At 51.9% G+C, this 17,230-nt stretch overlaps 2 protein-coding genes across 3 annotated transcripts; one reads left to right on the top strand and one right to left on the bottom strand.

Moving 5' to 3' along the window:
- The first annotated feature begins 1,654 nt into the window (after positions 1-1,654).
- Positions 1,655-3,776, top strand: LOC119356763 (universal stress protein A-like protein). Of its 2 annotated transcripts, none has more exons than XM_037623744.1 (4): positions 1,655-1,953; positions 2,043-2,158; positions 2,328-2,446; positions 3,487-3,776. In XM_037623744.1, the coding sequence occupies exons 1-4, from the start codon at positions 1,773-1,775 to the stop codon at positions 3,563-3,565; spliced, it is 495 nt and encodes a 164-aa protein (XP_037479641.1). In that variant the 5' UTR covers positions 1,655-1,772; the 3' UTR covers positions 3,566-3,776. The 2 variants fall into 2 exon arrangements, with proteins under 2 accessions (XP_037479641.1, XP_037479642.1); XM_037623745.1 differs by having other exon boundaries at positions 1,656-1,953; positions 2,049-2,158.
- A 308-nt stretch (positions 3,777-4,084) lies between these two features.
- On the bottom strand, positions 4,085-7,720 carry LOC119356762 (peroxidase 50-like). Its single transcript, XM_037623743.1, has 4 exons — positions 7,309-7,720; positions 7,026-7,223; positions 5,703-5,868; positions 4,085-4,699 (listed from the first exon to the last, which is right to left on the bottom strand). The coding sequence occupies exons 1-4, from the start codon at positions 7,522-7,524 to the stop codon at positions 4,293-4,295; spliced, it is 987 nt and encodes a 328-aa protein (XP_037479640.1). The 5' UTR covers positions 7,525-7,720; the 3' UTR covers positions 4,085-4,292.
- Between the last annotated feature and the right edge of the window lie 9,510 nt (positions 7,721-17,230).

The following is a 17,230-nucleotide window of genomic DNA, read 5'->3' as shown; positions in this document are numbered from 1 at the left end:
GAGTTTCACAGAAGTTGCTTCAGATCAAGTTCATTCCATCAAAGGACCAGCTTGCTGACATCTTCACGAAGCCATTGCCATTACCTCAGTTTGAGGGTTGTCGTCGCAATCTTAATCTTCTGAATTCTTCAGACCATGGTTAAGATTGAGGGAGGGTGTTAGACTCATAGACTTGTACGTATTGTAATCTTAGTACATGTTGTATTTGTACCCGATGAGGTACCCCCTTGTTATATATATGTTACAGAGGCCGACCCCTAGAGGTGTCGAAGCCCATAACCCCAAAACCCTTTGTCTATCAGTTATGGATGATTTTGTTGCCTGGCAGTTTAATAAAATGGTATGTTTTCAGTTAGGTCGGCATATTATTGTGAGTGGGAACATCAACATGGCAGGAAGTTGAGAAGAATAAATCCACATGGGCCCTCATCAAGTCTGATCTGGAACATCTTATGGTCGTTAAGTGTACCTGCCAAGGTGAAAATCCATTGTTGGTGTGCTCTATTAGGCACTACCCTCTGTTTTGGAGTCCTCGCGAATCGTCGTATTCAAACTGAAGGAGGGTGTCCGCTATGCAGCATGGGTTGTGAAAGCATCAGGCATGTGTTTTTTCAGTGCCCGTGTGTACACGAAGTCTGGATGCACTTGGGGCTCGGCCATGAAATAGATATCACATGTACCGTGGATAGGGAGGGGACTTCGGTGTTGGCAGATTTACTACCAGATAATTCTTCATCAGCAGCACTCCTTCTGGGTGTTCTTCGGGCAGACCTTATTACCACCACATGCTGGTAAGTTTGGTGGGAGCATCGACAAGTAACTCATGGTGCGAGAGTTCAACTTCCTATTAGATCCGCTCAAGAAATTTTTGCGCTGGTTACAAATTTCTCGAGAGCGAAGAAAAAAAATAGTGCTCCTGTTGCTAGATACGGATGGACTCGGCCAAAAGAAGATTATGTAAAGCTCAATGTAGATGCGGCTTTCGATGTAAATAACAAATCTGGTGGAATCGGTGCAGTTCTCAGGGATGATCGGGGTTACTTTGTGGCTGCTTCCAACCAATCTTTGGACGTTGTTAATGATGCAATGACGGCGGAGGCGATTGCTCTGAGGGACGGTCTTTCACTGGCAAACACTAGGGGGTGCAACAGGAATATAGTGAACTCCGATTGCATGGAGGTGATCGAGATTATGAAATATGGTGGACATTCTCTTGGGCCTGTGGCAGCGATCTACGATGATTGTGTCTTCTTTTGTCATGAGTATAGTAATGTTTCGTTCGAGTTTTGTCCTAGGAAAGCCAATATGGCCGCACATGTTTTAGCTAGTAAGTCGGAGATTAGCCCTCTTGTGTGGCAAAAGGATCCTCCTGATTTTCTTGTGGCTGTCTTATCAAACCGTCATCAAGGCTTTCCCTTAATAAAAAAGTTACCATCCTCACATCACAATATATATACTTGTTATAAAACGGACTTGTCACGTATTTGGACTTGCCATGGGTTCACGTCACACATGTGACACTTATCCAAAAAGTAAACCGTGTGCTATGTCCGTGGGCTCAGGCAAAACAACGGGAGAGGTCTAGAAACCGGAAGAGTGAAGAAGGTCGCCTTCAGCCGACGCGACGCGGCGACGGCGTGGACCTTTTTACCAGTACTTCAGACAGACAGGAGGAGCAGAAGCACAAGCAACCAGCCGAGGCTCGTCGTCCTTGTAGACAGTTCGAAAGTCGTCTCGATCCATCATCCATCCCGTCTCGCCAGCAGCCGATCATGGCCGCGCAGGCGGCGCCGCCGCCGCCGCCGGAGCAGAAGATGATGGTGGCGATCGACGAGAGCGAGTGCAGCCACTACGCGCTCGAGTGGGCCCTGCGCAACCTCGCGCCCCGCCGCCTCATCCTCTTCACCGTCCAGCCCTTCTCCCCCCTCAGCTACCTCCCCGCCGGCTCCCCGCGTAAGCCCCGCCCGCGCCTCTTTGGCTCTCTTCCATCCATACGGTTACTTGTAGTACTAGCTAAATCGTATTGCTGGCGTCTACTGAAGGAGCAGTTGGCCCGTCGGTGGCGTCGCCGGAGCTCATCAGGTCCGTGACCGAGCACCAGCGGCAGCTCGCCCAGGCGCTCGTCGACAAGGCCAAGGCCATCTGCGCCGAACACGGGGTACGTGATTCTCGCGCTCACATGCCTGATTTCTTCCTCGATCTGGTCAATGGGCGCGACCATGGCTCTGAGAATTAGTAATTTGGGGGCAGAACCGGATCTTGTTTTCCCAGATCAGATTAGTCCATCGGCTATGTCTCGTCGGTCAATTTATTTATTCTGTGTGTAGGTTGATGCAGAGACCGCCATCGAGGTGGGTGATCCCAAGGAAACCATATGCGAAGCTGCGGAGAAGTTGAATGTTGATCTGCTCATCCTGGGAAGCCACAGCCGAGGGCCTATACAGAGGTAGCAATCATCGTCCTTTTCTGCTCATCCGGATTTTATTTTGAGTTCTGGAAATGTGTTACTCTGTAGTGCTCTGTACTAAATCAGTTAGTCAATGTTGTCCTCTTTTATCGTTTTTGTAGTGAAATGCATTCCCTGTCGATGATGTTCTTCTTATGTCCTGCAATGGGACGGACACCTAAATTGACGGGGGATAAATAATTGTTCTCAAAAGCTACCGTTTACATAACAAAAGATATGAAACCCAGGAGCACCTCTAGAACTACTGTCTTTTCTTATGTACAACATGTGTTGTTAAATGTTGAACTCACCTCTAAGGATCGTAGCACTGTGCGAGGTAAGACATACCTCATTCAGATGACCTTGCACATCTCACGATGAAAACTGCCTCTACAACAACAATGTTTTTTGTTATGTTGGGCATGTGTTGTTGAATCTCACATCTGAACTCAGCTCTAAGCACTCTAGCATTTGTGCAAGCTAAATACTTGATTATCCCCGTGATGCTCCATTTTGAGTTAATAAAATCCACACATTGTCCGAAAAAATAAATACTTGGTTATAGCCTGATTTATCTTTTTGGTGTGTTATGCTCACCTTCTTAAGTGATTGCCTACATATCACCTGAGTTGGGGTAAAAGCCTCCTTTTTGAAAAAGAAAACATATCACCTGAGTTCCATGTTGTTCTTGGTGTACTGTCGTTATTCATACTTTGCGTACCTTGTACAACTAAATTGTCATACCCAGCTCAGAGGTAGATTGTTGGCAACACGCAGAACTTAAACTATCTTGTACTTGCTTGTTTAAAAAGAAAACTATATGTACTTAACCAACAAAATAAGAACATGATTAGTGCTAACTTCTTAGCATAAATCAAGTACTCATCAGCCATCACATATTTACATGCACCTCTGAGACACATTTGACAAGATGTTACTCCCTCCGATCCATTTTAACTGTCGCTGATTTATTACAAGTCGGAGGGAGTACAATGTTCTCATCTCCAACTGATGCGATCGCTCTGCTATTGTTACTGCAGGTTTTTCCTTGGCAGTGTGAGCAACTACTGTAGCCACCATGCAAAGTGCCCAGTTCTTGTGGTGAAGAAGAAAGAATGAAACCATGATGTCTGCTGTACTCCTGCACATTGTCTGAAGAACCCTTGAATGTGTGTCTACATGTTGTTGTTTGTCATAGTAGCTTTCTTTGCATATTAATAAAGATACTGTGCCAATTTGGAAACCGCTATGTATTCAGTCTTGTACATGAACGAATAATGCAAAGAGGCAAACAGAGTGGGTGGTTATTGGAATTGAATTCGAAGATTCATGGGAAAATAACCGCTTTGTATAGTACTCCCTCCGTTCGGAAATTCTTGTCTTAGAAATGGTTGTATCTAGAACTAAAACAAGTCTAGATACAACCATTTTTAAGATGGTTGTATCTAGAACTAAAACAAGTCTAGATACAACCATTTTTAAGACAAGTATTTCCGAACAGAGGGAGTATCTTCCAAGCGGGCACTGAACCTGGAACGCCAAAGGCAGCCATGTTGGGAACCAAACGAACACCACTTTCACACCAAGCAGAGTGCTTGCATTTGTTTCAGTGTAATTACCATGTGACTACTAATCCCATTTCCGTTAAGACCCATTCGACACCACATCCCCATCAAAGAATGGTTAACACAATCCCACCACAAAACGTAGCGTATGAGCTCACTAACGCACACACACAGGCAAAAACACCCTGCATCTGCTCTGCATCACAAGTAATTCACCAGCCTAGCTACGGACCCAAGCCTAAACACACACGCACACAAACACGACCGAACGGAAACGCTAGCTAGTTGACGGCGGTGCAGACCCGGCGCACCTCGCCCGCGGAGCCGGTCTTGACCCCGATGCGGCCGAGCTTGGCCATGGCGGCGACGAAGGCGTCGAAGAAGGCGGTGGAGTTGGCGGCGAAGAGGTTGACGGTGGGGCGGGAGCGGCGGTCGGTGAAGAGCACCTGGTCGGAGGCGAGCAGGCCCTTCTGGTACCGGAGGTTGTCGAAGTAGGCGTTGTCGAAGGTCTTGGGCGTGGTCACGTCCAGCATGGCGAACGCCGTGGGCGGGTAGTTCATGGGGCACACCTTGCGCAGCGACCGCAGGAAGTCGAGGTTCATCGGCGGGTTGTACCGCAGCCGCTGCTTGAACGTGTAGATCCGACGCACGAACTTGTCGCAGTGCGTCACCCCGATCGTGTGCGCACCTGTGGACACAATGCAGGCACGAAACAGATTCAAATTTTGATTTCGAAAATTGAAACAAATTCAAACAGCAGTTCAAGACCAGCAGCTGCTGCGTGCTTTCTCTGTCAAAACAAAACTTCTGTGTTGCAGGATGAATTACTTTTAGCAACGAGAAAGATATTATTTTGCCAAATTAACGAAAACATAGCTAAACAAGCAGGCTAGCACACGCAAGTGCAAATTAATGATGGAATGCAAGTGCCAGTGGACTTTGTCAGTTGAAAGGACGAAAGATTTTATGCAAAACAGTTGCGCTCCCGTGGCCCTGCACGCACAGTCCTTTCAACTTTGCATGGGCCAAATTGGCCAGCTTAGTCAAAAGTTACTGCTAGCAGTACTTTGTTTCTATTTTGTGTCATCATAGCGTGGGCCTTCACTGGCCCCGAATCCAAGCGTTCCGGTTATGTAAAAGCAAGCATAGGATCTCACGCAAAACCAAGAACATTCAGACAAAGCGTCTCGTGTGCCCGTGTACTGGAACTGGGATAGTTTATCACACTCCCAATGTGGAATCAAACAAAAAACAAGCGTTAGCAAACACACAAACGGGCTCCTTTGTCTACTTGCTAGTACTACCATGTCAGAAAACAGCACATGACTTTCTCTGTCTTTCCAAACGAAAGTAGATTCCGGGCCTCCATTTTCCCTCGAGGAAAAGAAATTACCTCAGTTTTATCACCGTGTCAGTGTTTTTCTACTTTCGAAGCAAGCAAAACTGAAGTGGGAGGCTCTTTTTCATCGAAAAAAATAACGGAGAAGTGCAGTGCGGTGTGAAACAGTGAGCCGCTTTGTCCTCTGCTCCAAGCAGCAAGCAGGATGTGTTGTGTCACGTGAAGTGCGCACAGGGCCAAAGAAAGATGCTTGCGCTGCGACTGCGATCAACCTACTTTACTGAAATGTTGAAATATAATAATACGGTGCAAACGCTAACGAAGAAGGAAGGAAGGAAAAGCAGTGGTGTACCGGAGAGCGCGATCATGTCGAACTGGGTGAGGCCGTTGCTGGCGAAGAGCGCGTTGAGCTGGTTGAGGTCGAAGCCGGGGCCCGGGAGGACGTGCTTCACGATCGACTTGCTGAACGACCTGCCGTCCAGCCGGCCCAGCTCCACGCCGTAGCTCGGCCCGCCGGTCTATAACAACATAAACAACGATTACAGGCAAACATGTCAGTGTGATTACCCTTTCGTTTTAGCGTGACAGAGTTTCAGTAGGGCCCTGCTCTGAGAAGTAGAGTATGCATGTGGGCTAAATTGTCCATACCTAGTCATGCATGTCAGTGGCCTACGACTCTACGGAATGGAAACTTTGTCTGCCTGCTGGGCGGGGGCACGCCTTGCAGTTGCAGGCAGCGTCCTCACAGTCACAGACACCTACTCGGCCAAGGCTCTGCTGCAAAAGCGTCACGGGCAACATACAGACGAGACGACACCGAGCCTACACCAGACCGGCTTCCAGATGCATCTTCCAGATGCAGAGGCCGGGGTCATCCTCCTTTTCTAAAAAAAAAACACCAGACCGGCTTCCCACCGATCTCCTCGGATCTCATTTTGGGTCACGTCACTGTCGCCGAAAGCGCCGGAGGCCCGCAGCAGAGAGGCCGGAGGCCCAAAGAAGTACGCTGGCTGTGCGTGCCCCGACACCCGGAACCGCGCGGCGCATGCGTGCGTCGCGACGCGACCCGGCGGGCATCCGGCCGCGCCCGAAACGCATCACGTGTCCTCCGTAAGCACCGCCTTTTCGCGCTTCCGGAGGGACCGAGAGACCGGGAACGATCCAGCCATCCTGCTGCATCTCTCTGACTCTGCGATGCAAGGCCCGGCCATGGGCGCGGATCACCGGCCGGCAGCGTGGCTGGACCATGGCTACCCTAGCCTAGCCTATAGATGCAGCATGGCAGGATGGCGCGGTGGCTATCTAAAAAGTGACTGACGGGCGAGCTGGTCGAACAGTGTCGCCGCGGCCCCGCCCGGCCTGGTGGGGCTGGGCGCGCACAGCAAAAGGGTTGCGCGCACACGGCAAGGCCGGACGGTGGCCCGCCCGGCTGGGGTCACGGAGGAGAGAGAGGGGGAGGAGACGAGCCTGACTGCCTGAGCCAACCAGGACTTGCGCATTTCAGAGTCCTGGGGTCCGTGCGAGCCTGGCGCGACTGACAGGGGCGCATGCGCCCCGCTCTGGCTCCCTACCGCCGGGTACCCCGGTGTCACGGGATAGCGCGGCACGGCCCGCTGTTAACACGGTGGTACGACGGCTGAACTGGCGAACGCAATCGTGGTATTGTACGACGTACCAGGGAGACGACGTCGCGCGCGGCCATGGCGAGGATGTCGGCGCAGGAGACCTTGCCGGCGCACCCGGGGAGCGCCTCGACGGCGGCCTTGGCCTTGTTGATGGCCTCCACGGCGTCCGGCGACAGCGTGGCGTCCGCGCCGCTGTGGCTCTCGTCGTCCCCGTTCGCCGCCATCAGCATCACCGACGCGTCGCACCCCTGCAACGACACTGTCACGGTGAGGGCACGGCGAGCAGTAATGTCAGCACGGTGGAGCAAGAACGGAAAGGGGTGCGCGGCTTACCCGGACGAAGCAGTCGTGAAAGAAGAGGCGGAGCGTGCCGGGCGCGACGGCGAAGCTCTGCTGGACGTGCTGCGAGATGACGGAGCGCACGGTGGACTCGGCGCTGGGGCAGCTGCTGGCGTAGTAGTTCTGCCGCAGCTGCGCGGCCGCGGCGTCGGCGAGGCACGCGAGCGCGACCACCGCCACGAGGCCGGAGGGTAAGAATGCCCTCGCCATTGCCGGTCGAACAAGTCCTGCTCTGCTCTGCTCTGCTCTGCTCAGCTCAGCTCGGCGTGGACGCGCGCGCGTGTGGGCGAACTCAAGGCACCGTGCGTGACTGACGCCGGCACGCACGATTTGTACCGGCTGCGCGCCTAGAGAGTGCGAGCGAGTGTGCGCGTGCGTGGGGGCGCGGGAGCGAGGAGGGAAGTGCGGGGGCATTCGCGAGGATATATAGGACCGGTAGGTTGGGTTCCGCTGGTGCGCGGCGGAGATGACGGGGAAAAGGAGCCGTGCGATGTGAACGGGAACATGACGGGAACCGAGACGGTCGTGGGCTCGTGGCGGCAGCCGTTTGCAATCTCGGCGCGGATGGATGGGACGCGGGAGTATCTTTTTCCTTTTCCGATTATCGATGAACTGAAACACTTTTTTAGTCCGACCAGCCTTCGGTGCAGAGCTGATCGATGAGCACTCGTGGATTTTTTTTAACGTTTTTCGTTGGTTTCTCTCTTCAGTTTTGCAGCGGGTGATCCATTTCACTTGTTAGTGCTTGTAGAGCACAAACCACCATAATCACTGCTTGCTAAGTAGTGATTATACGCCGAGCTAGGAGTACTTGCTACTTGCTAGTGATAGAGTAAGAGGAGCTTTATCGAGCAACAAGACACACTTGAGCACGAACCGCTATAATTATTCGATGTGCCGTGTGCGTGCCGGAGCGACTAAGGGCTTCATCGGAGAACAAAAGGCCAAAAAGGGATGGCCTCGTGTGGCTGCATGCACCATGTCTACAGTATGGCGCTCAGGCTCAGGCTCAGGCTCAGCTCATCTCTGGCGTGACCTCCGCTAGACGCTAGTCCGCTTGCTTGCGCGCAGATTCAGTAGCCAGCTACCATCCAAGGCATCCTCACATGCCGCTGCATTGGCCTCGTTGCGTCCAGCACCCATGGCGCCCATGGGCATGGCATGGTAGACTAGCCAGGCCGTGCCTCCCTTCCGCTCTGTCCGGTCCGGCCGGTACCCAAGGCGCACGTCCCGGCGCCGGAGAAAAACAAGATTCACGGACATGCTGCATAGAAACACGGCCGCTTTACCTACCCTAAGAGCTTAGGCACCGGCCCAAGATCATCAGTGACCAACATGCAGTGATGCAGTGCGGTTTGTTAGACTGTATATATACGTAGTCTGTGTATTAATATTGTAACATTGTATTGTACCCCTTGGTACCTCTATATAATGAAAGAGCCACATCCCGCTTAGGATGTCAAGCAAGTTCCCAACGTATTGTGTTTTACATGGTATCAGACTAGGGTTTCGATGTCTTCCGCTGCTCCCGCCGCCGGTGCGCCGGACTTCGTCGCTGCCACCGCCGCCGGGTCGGCCCTCGCCCCTATGTCACCGTTCCTCGCTTCTCGGCCTCTTGCGTCGGCCTACGGGGCCCTGCCGCCGACCGAGTCCCTGACCGGATCAAATCCATCGGCCGACTCTTCTGCTGAGTTCGCTGCACCGCCGTCTCATGGCGTTGCTGTGCAGCCGCCCTACGGCGCCGTCGCGCAGACGCCCGGTGGCGTCGCTCCTGCAGTGTATGGTGCGCCGCCGGCGGCCCAGGGCTCCCTTCAGCCGTCGCCGTCCTCCTAGCCCGTGGCGTCCTACGCGGCGCCGCATCATCACCAACCCTATGCGGCTCTCCCGTCGCATCACCACCAGCCACCGTCGGCGTCGATCTACTCCGCGCCGCCACCGCAGCAGCACTTCCTGGCGCAGCCGCCGCAGCCCTACGCGTCGTCGCCGCACCAACCCTACTCCGCGCCGTCCGGGTTCGTGGCTGCACCGCCGCAGCCATCCTACGGGGCCGCGGTGAACTACGGAGCCGACGCCCTCGTTCCCGGTGCTCCTGGCGTCTACTCGGCGGGTGCTCCTCATCTCGAGACAGCCCCGTCGACGGGTCCCTACGCGCCATCAATGCATGCTCACGCCGCTCAGGTCACGGCGCCGTCACCGTTTTACTTCTCGCATCTGCTGCCGGTGAAGCTCACGCCAGACAACTACCTGTCCTGGCGTGCCCAGGTGTTGCCTCTTCTGCGCAGTCGCTATCTGGAGGGCTATGTTGACGGATCCATCCTGTGTCCGCCACTCATCACCCGGCGTATCATACATGGGTGGCCCAGGATCAGGCCATTCTCTCTGCCATCCAGTCCTCGCTCACTCTGAGCGTCTCGTCGCTGGTCATCTTCGCTACTACATCCCGGGAGGCGTGGGCGGCGCTTCACACCAGCTTCTCCTTGCAGTCTCAAGCGCGTGCTCACTCTATACGCATCGAGCTTGGTGAGACCAAGCTTGGTGACCTCAGCATCACGGACTACTTCAACAAGATGCAGGGTCTCGCCGAGACATTGGCCTCGGTTGGCCAGTCTCTGCAGGATGAGGAGTTCACCACTTTCGTTCTTAACGGGCTTGACGATGATTATGACAATCTCGTTGAGAATGTTCATGGCCGTGACGATCCACTTCCACCTCGTGAGCTATATGTCTGCCTCCTTGGCCGTGAACAACGCATCAAGGCCCGTCGTGTCTCATCGGGTTTCGCCTCCGCCAACGCCGCCACTCGCGGCAAACCTCAGCGGCTTTCATCTTCAGGGGGCAAGCCGACACCATCTTCGCATCCGGCCCCGCGTGGCAATGCGCCATTCATCACGGGTGGCAACCGGCCAGTTGCTTGCTGCTCCTCCTGCGGTGCCCCGCAGGCTTGCCAGCTGTGTGGTCTGGAGCGCCACATTGCATCTCGCTGTCATCGTCGCAACAAGCAAGATTTTCTGGGCCTTGGCAACAATGGCAAAGGAAACGACAAGCAGGTTGCCGCTGCCGTGACTAATCATGATCATGGTCGCACTCCGTCCTACTCCATTGATCCATCATGGTATATGGACACCGGCGCTACTAACCACCTCACCGGCGAGATGGGCAAGCTCTCTACTCAGGAGCCATACTGTGGTCATGATCAGGTGCACACCACCAGCGGAGCAGGTATGCACATCTCTCATGTTGGTCAGGCTTCTCTCCTTGCACACAATTTTCGCAAACTACATCTTTCCAATGTCCTTCGTGTTCCCTCTGCTACGCGTAGTTTGTTGTCTATTTCTCAACTTACACGTGATAATAATGTCCTTGCTGAGTTTCATCCTTTTCGTTTCTTTATCAAGGATCGGGACACGAGGGCCGTTCTGCTTAGCGGTCGTCTTCGCCATGGCTTGTACGCACTTGATGTACCGAGCACACCATCCATGCAGTCTTCTCCTCAGGCGTTCAGTGGTGTTCGTGTGTCTCCTACGCACTGGCATGCGCGCCTTGGTCATCCTGCGGCCCCTATAGTTTGTCATATGTTGCATCGTCATGACCTACCAGTTGTGTCCAATAAATCTGCTGACACCGTCTGTGATGCCTGTCAGCAGGGCAAGAGTCACCAACTTCCGTTTTCAGAGTCTAGTCGTGTTGTGAAACATCCTCTTGAGCTTGTGTTTTCTGATGTATGGGGTCATGCCCAGACATCTGTTAGTGGTCACAATTATTATGTCAGTTTTATTGATGCTTATAGTCGGTTTACTTGGCTGTATCTTATTAAGCACAAGTCTGATGTGTTCGATGTTTTTATCCAGTTTCAAGCACATGTTGAGCATCTCCTTAAGCAGAAAATCATCCATGTTCAATCTGACTGGGGGGAGGGTGAATACCACAACCTCAACTCTTTTTTAACAAACTTGGGATTTCACATTGTGTGTCTTGTCCTCATACTCATCAGCAAAATGGAACTGCCGAACGTAAGCATCGTCATCTTGTTGAAACTGGCCTAACCTTGCTCGCTCATGCATCCATTCCGTTTCGGTTTTGGAGTGATGCTTTCTCCACAGCTTGTTTTCTCATAAATAGGCTTCCCTCACGACTCCTGAAAATGAAAACTCCGCTTGAACTCTTGCTCAACGAGACTCCAGACTACACCTTTTTAAGGTGTTCGGGTGTGCATGTTGGCCTCACCTTCGCCCATATAACAAGCGTAAGTTAGAGTTTCGGTCTAAGAAGTGTGTCTTCCTGGGGTACAGTTCTCTTCACAAAGGGTACAAATGCCTCCATGTTCCTACAAATCGCGTTTACATCTCTCGTGATGTGGTGTTTGATGAAAACGTGTTTCCTTCTCATGCACTTTCGACAAACTCTACCATTTCCTCACAACCAGTGCACATGTCCACACCTTTGCCTGATCAATTTGTGGATGTTGCATATGCCCCTGCGTTGTTGCCTAATCATGCTGCAGGTATTGGACGTGGCGCTCGTCTTGAGCTTCTTGATGAACAGGAAACTTGCCGGGCAAAGACCTTGCCGGGGAGGAAAGCTTGCCGGGGAAAAAGCTTGCCAGGCGAAGACCTTGCCGGGGAGGAAAGCTTGCCGGGGGAAACCGACGCGGCAGCTACTGCTCGGGACGTGCATGTCCCATGCATAACGGGTTCGACCCGCGTACCAGCCCCTGCATCGCCACTAGAGGCTGCCGTGCGGGCGCCGGTCTCGCCTGGCCCACGGGTGGCCTCGCCCAGTCCTTCGGCTGGCGCCCCGCCTGGCCCTCGGCTGGCCTCGCCCAGTCTTTCGGCTGGCGCTCCGCTTGACCTAGGAGGGGTCACGCCCGACCTGGAGGCATCTTTGCCTCGGTCGGCGGTTGCTTCGACCGGCCTGGAGCTGGACCTGGCCAGTCCCGCCTCGGCTGCTAGTGGGCTGGCCTCGCCTGGCTCATCGTTGTCAGGGAGCCCTAGTGCCAGCTCTTCCGATGCTGCAGCTTCGTCTCCATCACCGGTTGCGTCGGTCTCGCCAGCACGGCCTGTGGTCCCTCTTCGTCCTCGTAGTCAGTCGGGCATTTTCTGTCCGAAGGAACGCAAGGACGGGACTGTGGCATGGCTAGCCGCGTGCATGGCTCACATTGCTGCTGATCCCACTGCTGAGCCTCGACACTTCTAGGCTGCACTGAGTATTCCTCACTGGCACGCTGCTATGAAACAGGAGATTCAGGCTCTCCAGAAAAATGACACTTGGCAGCTTGTTCCTCTAGTATCTGGTGTCAATGTTATTGATTCCAAGTGGGTTTTCAGAGTCAAGAGACATGCTGATGGTTCCATCGAACGCTACAAGGCACGGCTTGTTGCCAAGGGCTTCAAACAAAGGTATGGTCTTGATTATGAAGACACATTCAGTCCAGTCATCAAGCCTACTACCATTCGCTTGCTGTTGTCTCTTGATGTCACTCGTGGATGGTCTCTTCGTCAGCTTGATGTGCAGAACACTTTCCTCCATGGAATTCTGGAGGAGGAGGTTTATATGCGTCAGCCACCTAGATTTGTTGATCCTGCACGCCCTCGTCATCTCTGTCGTCTGACTAAGGCGCTATATGGACTGAAACAGGCTCCTCGTGCATGGCATGCTCGTCTTGGCTCTGTTCTTCGAGCACTTGGGTTTACTCCCTCCACTGCAGACACATCGCTGTTCCTTCTTCAGCGTCCTGAGATTACGATGTATCTTCTGGTTTATGTTGATGATATCATTCTCATCAGTTCATCCCATGCTGCTGCTGATCGTCTTGTGGTTGCACTCAGTGCTGCCTTTGCTGTCAAGGATTTGGATGCCTTGCATTTTTTCCTTGGTCTGGAGGTTTCATGTTCTTCTACTGGCTTGACTCTTACACAAAAGAAGTACTCCCTGGATCTGCTGCGTCGTGCTGGTATGCTGAAGTGCAAACATGCTATTACTCCGATGTCTTCCACTGATCGGTTATCTGCCCTTGATGGAGATGCTCTTTCACTTGAGGGTGCTACTGAGTATCGCAGTCTCGTTGGTGGTCTGCAATACCTTACTATTACCAGGCCTGATATCTCCTATGCAGTCAACCGTGTCTGTCAGTTTCTTCATGCACCCAGGACATCTCATTGGTCAGCTGTGAAACGTATTCTGCGTTACATCTGTCTTACTGTCTCCTATGGTTTGCTTCTTCAGCCTGCACCCTCGTGTGAGCTCTCGGCTTTCTCAGATGCAGATTGGGCTGGCAGTCCTGATGACAGGCGATCCACGGGGGGATATGCGGTATTTCTGGGTTCTAACCTGATCGCCTGGAATGCTCGAAAGCAGGCCACAGTGTCTCGCAGTAGTACTAAAGCTGAGTACAAAGCAGTTGCTGATGCCACTGCTGAGATCATATGGGTACAGTCTCTGTTGAGAGAGTTGAGAGTTGCTTCAGCACATCCTCCGGTTCTGTGGTGTGATAACATTGGTGCTACATATCTTTCATCTAATCCAGTGTTTCACGCTAGGGCGAAGCACATTGAGGTTGACTATCATTTTGTTCGGGAATGTGTTGCACAGAAGTTACTTTGTATCAAATTCATTCCGTCAAAGGATCAACTTGCTGACATCTTCACGAAGCCTCTTCCACAACCACAGTTTGTAGGCTGTAGGCACAATCTTAACTTGCTTTGTACTTCAGGCCACAGTTAAGATTGAGGGAGGGTGTTAGACTGTATATATACGTAGTCTGTGTATTAATATTGTAACATTGTATTGTATCCCTTGGTACCTCTATATAACGAAAGAGCCACACCCCGCTTAGGGTGTCGAGCAAGTTCCCAACATATTGTGTTTTACACGGTTGTGCGCCGTTGAAGCTTAATCCGAAGAGAAGAAATCAAATGCAGCTCCACATGAACTTTTGTGTTGAATCCTACCTAAGCTATAGAAGTATCTTTTTTCCTGTGTCATCTTTGCCATATGCCTTCGCAGTAAACTGTTAGGCTATCGATCTCCTTCAGGATTCAGTTATGCAGTACAGAGGATACATAGTACAGGGATAGCTAGTTTCTTTAGATACAACTTGTGGGAGGGGAAAGAAGAAAGTGCAAAAGCAAAGAAGGAGCCGCCGGTGCCGTTCGTTGCCAGATCCAACCGGATGCCTTCCTCTCTGGTTCGCCTGCTTTAAGTAGAGCTCACCCATTCAGGGCCCACGAATCTTCTGTTGGGATGCTTGATCCTAGTTGGCTTGGCGATGACGCGCCCTTCTCCGCGATTGGTCCTCTTGGCGTCCCCTAGTGCTGGCGTGGCCGAGGCTGGGGTGCTGACATCCCCTCCTCCTTGACTTGCAGCTTGCCCCCAAGCCGGTAACTGAGGAAAGCGGTGGCGGAGGGAAAGAGCATCTTCCCAAGTGGCGTCGAGAATGTCAGGATCAGACCATCGGACCAGGAATTGCTCGCGACGGCCAGAGGGTGTGTGGCGCCATCGGCTATTCAAGATTTCCACTGGGACAAGAGAGTTGTCAGAAGGAACTCGTAAGCTCGAAGAGACAGCCGTACCTGGAGCCAAGGCTTGCTTCAGTTGAGAAACATGAAAAACAGGGTGGATCCTGGAGTCTGTTGGCAAGTTCAGCTCATAACCCACTGGATTGATAGCTCGTTTGACTGAAAATGGCCCAAAGTATCTGAATGCCAGTTTGTGGTTAGCCCTTTTTGCCACCGATGTCTGCACATATGGTTGCAGTTTGACAAAGACTGAATCCCCTGTTTTGAATGAGCGATCCGTGCGTTTCTTGTCAGCTTGGACCTTCATAATGTGCCTTGCTCGATGCAAATGTTGCTTCAAAACAATCTGCATCATCTGGCGCTCTTCGAGCCATTCTTTCAGGTCTGGTATTTTGCAAGTAGATGCTGCTTCAATGCGCCAGTGTCGCGGTTCATGGCCATACAATGCTTGAAATGGAGACATATTCAATGCAGAGTGGTAACTGGAATTATACCAGAATTCCGCAAGTGACAAGTATTGAGTCCAACGCCCCGGGCTAGCATGTATAAAACATCTCAGAAAAATTTCCAAACACTGATTGACCCGTTCGGTCTGTCCGTCGGTCTGCGGGTGGTAAGGTGTGCTCATGTTCAATTCAGATCCAATCACATGGAACAATTCCTGCCAAAACTTACTTGTAAAGACTGGGTCCCTATCTGAAATAATAGCCTTGGGCAATCCATGCAGTTTGTACACATGATCTAGATACACCCTGGCCACTTTGGCCGCTGTGAAGGGGTGGTTCAGTGGCAGGAAATGAGCATAACGTGTGAATTTATCCACGACCACCAAGATGCAATTTGCGTTGCCTGACCGAGGAATACCATCTATAAAGTCCATAGTGATCACTTGCCAGGCTCCCTCCGGTTCAGGAATTGGCTCTAGGAGGCCTGGGTACTTAACTCGTTCTGGTTTTGACTGTTGACAGATGGAGCATGTTCTCACATAGTCTCTGATGCATTCTTTCATCTTAGGCCAAGCAAATAAGTGGCGTAAGCGACGATACGTAACAGGGAAGCCGGAGTGCCCCCCGACCGTGCTGTCGTGGAATGCTTTCAGCACCTTTTGTTGTATAGTAGGAGATCCTCCCAACCATAGTCTGTTGCGAAAGTAAAGTAGCTCATTTGACCAAGTGAATCTGCCCTTGGGGTCCGGACGGAGACGTAGTTGCTCGTGGATTTTCTGAAGTTGTGCATTGTTGTCATAACTGGCACGGATATCATTGATCCAAGCAGGTTGGCAGACAGAAATGGCTGCTAGTTGTTCGTTAGAGTGGATATGCCGGGAGAGAGCGTCAGCAGCACTATTGGTAGTACCCTGTCTGTAACAAATCTTGTAACGTAAGCCGAGCAATTTAGTAAATGCTTTCTGCTGCCAAACTGTCGATAGCCGCTGATCATCGAGATGGACCAAGCTACGTTGATCAGTGCGGATCAGAAACTCCTCCGTGTGCAAGTATGGACGCCATTGCTCAACAGCCATCAGAATAGCGAGGCATTCCTTTTCATATGTAGAGAGTCCTCTATTTTTGGGTCCCAGCGGCTTGCTCATGTACGTGATCGGGTGCCCCCCTGCTGCAGCACAGCGCCGACTCCATAATCACAGGCATTGGTATCAATCACAAATGGTTTGGAGAAGTCAGGTAACTGCAACACTGGAGCTGATATCAAGCCTTGTTTGAGCAGATGGAAAGCAGTTTGTGTTTCTTCTGTCCAGACAAACGAGTGCCCCTTTTTGAGAAGATTAAAAAGGGGGCGTGCGATAATACCGAAATGTTTCACAAACTTCCGGTAGTAGCCTGCTAAACCCAGAAAACTGCGTACTTCCTTCACGCTCCCCGGAACTGGCCATTGTTTAATCGTGTCGATCTTGCTGGGATCCGTGGAAACACCATCAGCATTGATAACATGACCCAAATAAGCGATTTGTTGTTGGCCAAATGCACACTTGGACTGCTTTACATGCCATTGATCTTTTCTCAGCAGTTGGAGTACTTGGCTGACATGCTCCACATGTTCCTTCAATGTTTTGCTGAATACTAAGATGTCATCAAAAAATGCAATTACACACTCTCGACTCAGTGGTTGCAGGGTGGTGCCGATGGCGCCATTGAAGGTTGCTGGTCCTCCTGCAAGTCCAAAGGACATAACCAGGAACTCCCAATGCCCGGAGTGAGTAGTGAATGCAGTTTTATATTCCTCACCCTCAGCCAAGCGGATTTGATGATACCCCGCACGCAAATCCAACTTGGAAAACCATCATGCGCCTACCAGTTCATCAAGGAGTTCGTCTATGACTGGTACTGGGTACTTGGGAATTATTGTCATGGTGTTCAGATGGCGGTAGTCCACACACAATCGCC

Source organism: Triticum dicoccoides, chromosome 2A, assembly GCF_002162155.2.
Source record: "Triticum dicoccoides isolate Atlit2015 ecotype Zavitan chromosome 2A, WEW_v2.0, whole genome shotgun sequence".
NCBI lineage: Eukaryota > Viridiplantae > Streptophyta > Magnoliopsida > Poales > Poaceae > Triticum > Triticum dicoccoides.
This window is presented reverse-complemented; position numbering and strand designations above follow the sequence as displayed.

Bases quoted from the DNA above. Each gene is read 5' to 3' on its own strand.
- LOC119356763 (XM_037623744.1), top strand. From the start codon at position 1,773: ATGGCCGCGCAGGCGGCGCCGCCGCCGCCGCCGGAGCAGAAGATGATG. The intron at 1,954-2,042 runs GTAAGCCCCGCC...CGTCTACTGAAG, and splicing joins CCTCCCCGCCGGCTCCCCGC to GAGCAGTTGGCCCGTCGGTG. The intron at 2,159-2,327 runs GTACGTGATTCT...TTCTGTGTGTAG, and splicing joins CCATCTGCGCCGAACACGGG to GTTGATGCAGAGACCGCCAT.
- LOC119356762 (XM_037623743.1), bottom strand. From the start codon at position 7,524: ATGGCGAGGGCATTCTTACCCTCCGGCCTCGTGGCGGTGGTCGCGCTC. The intron at 7,224-7,308 runs GTAAGCCGCGCA...GTGTCGTTGCAG, and splicing joins TTCACGACTGCTTCGTCCGG to GGGTGCGACGCGTCGGTGAT. The intron at 4,700-5,702 runs GTACACCACTGC...TTGTGTCCACAG, and splicing joins CGACATGATCGCGCTCTCCG to GTGCGCACACGATCGGGGTG.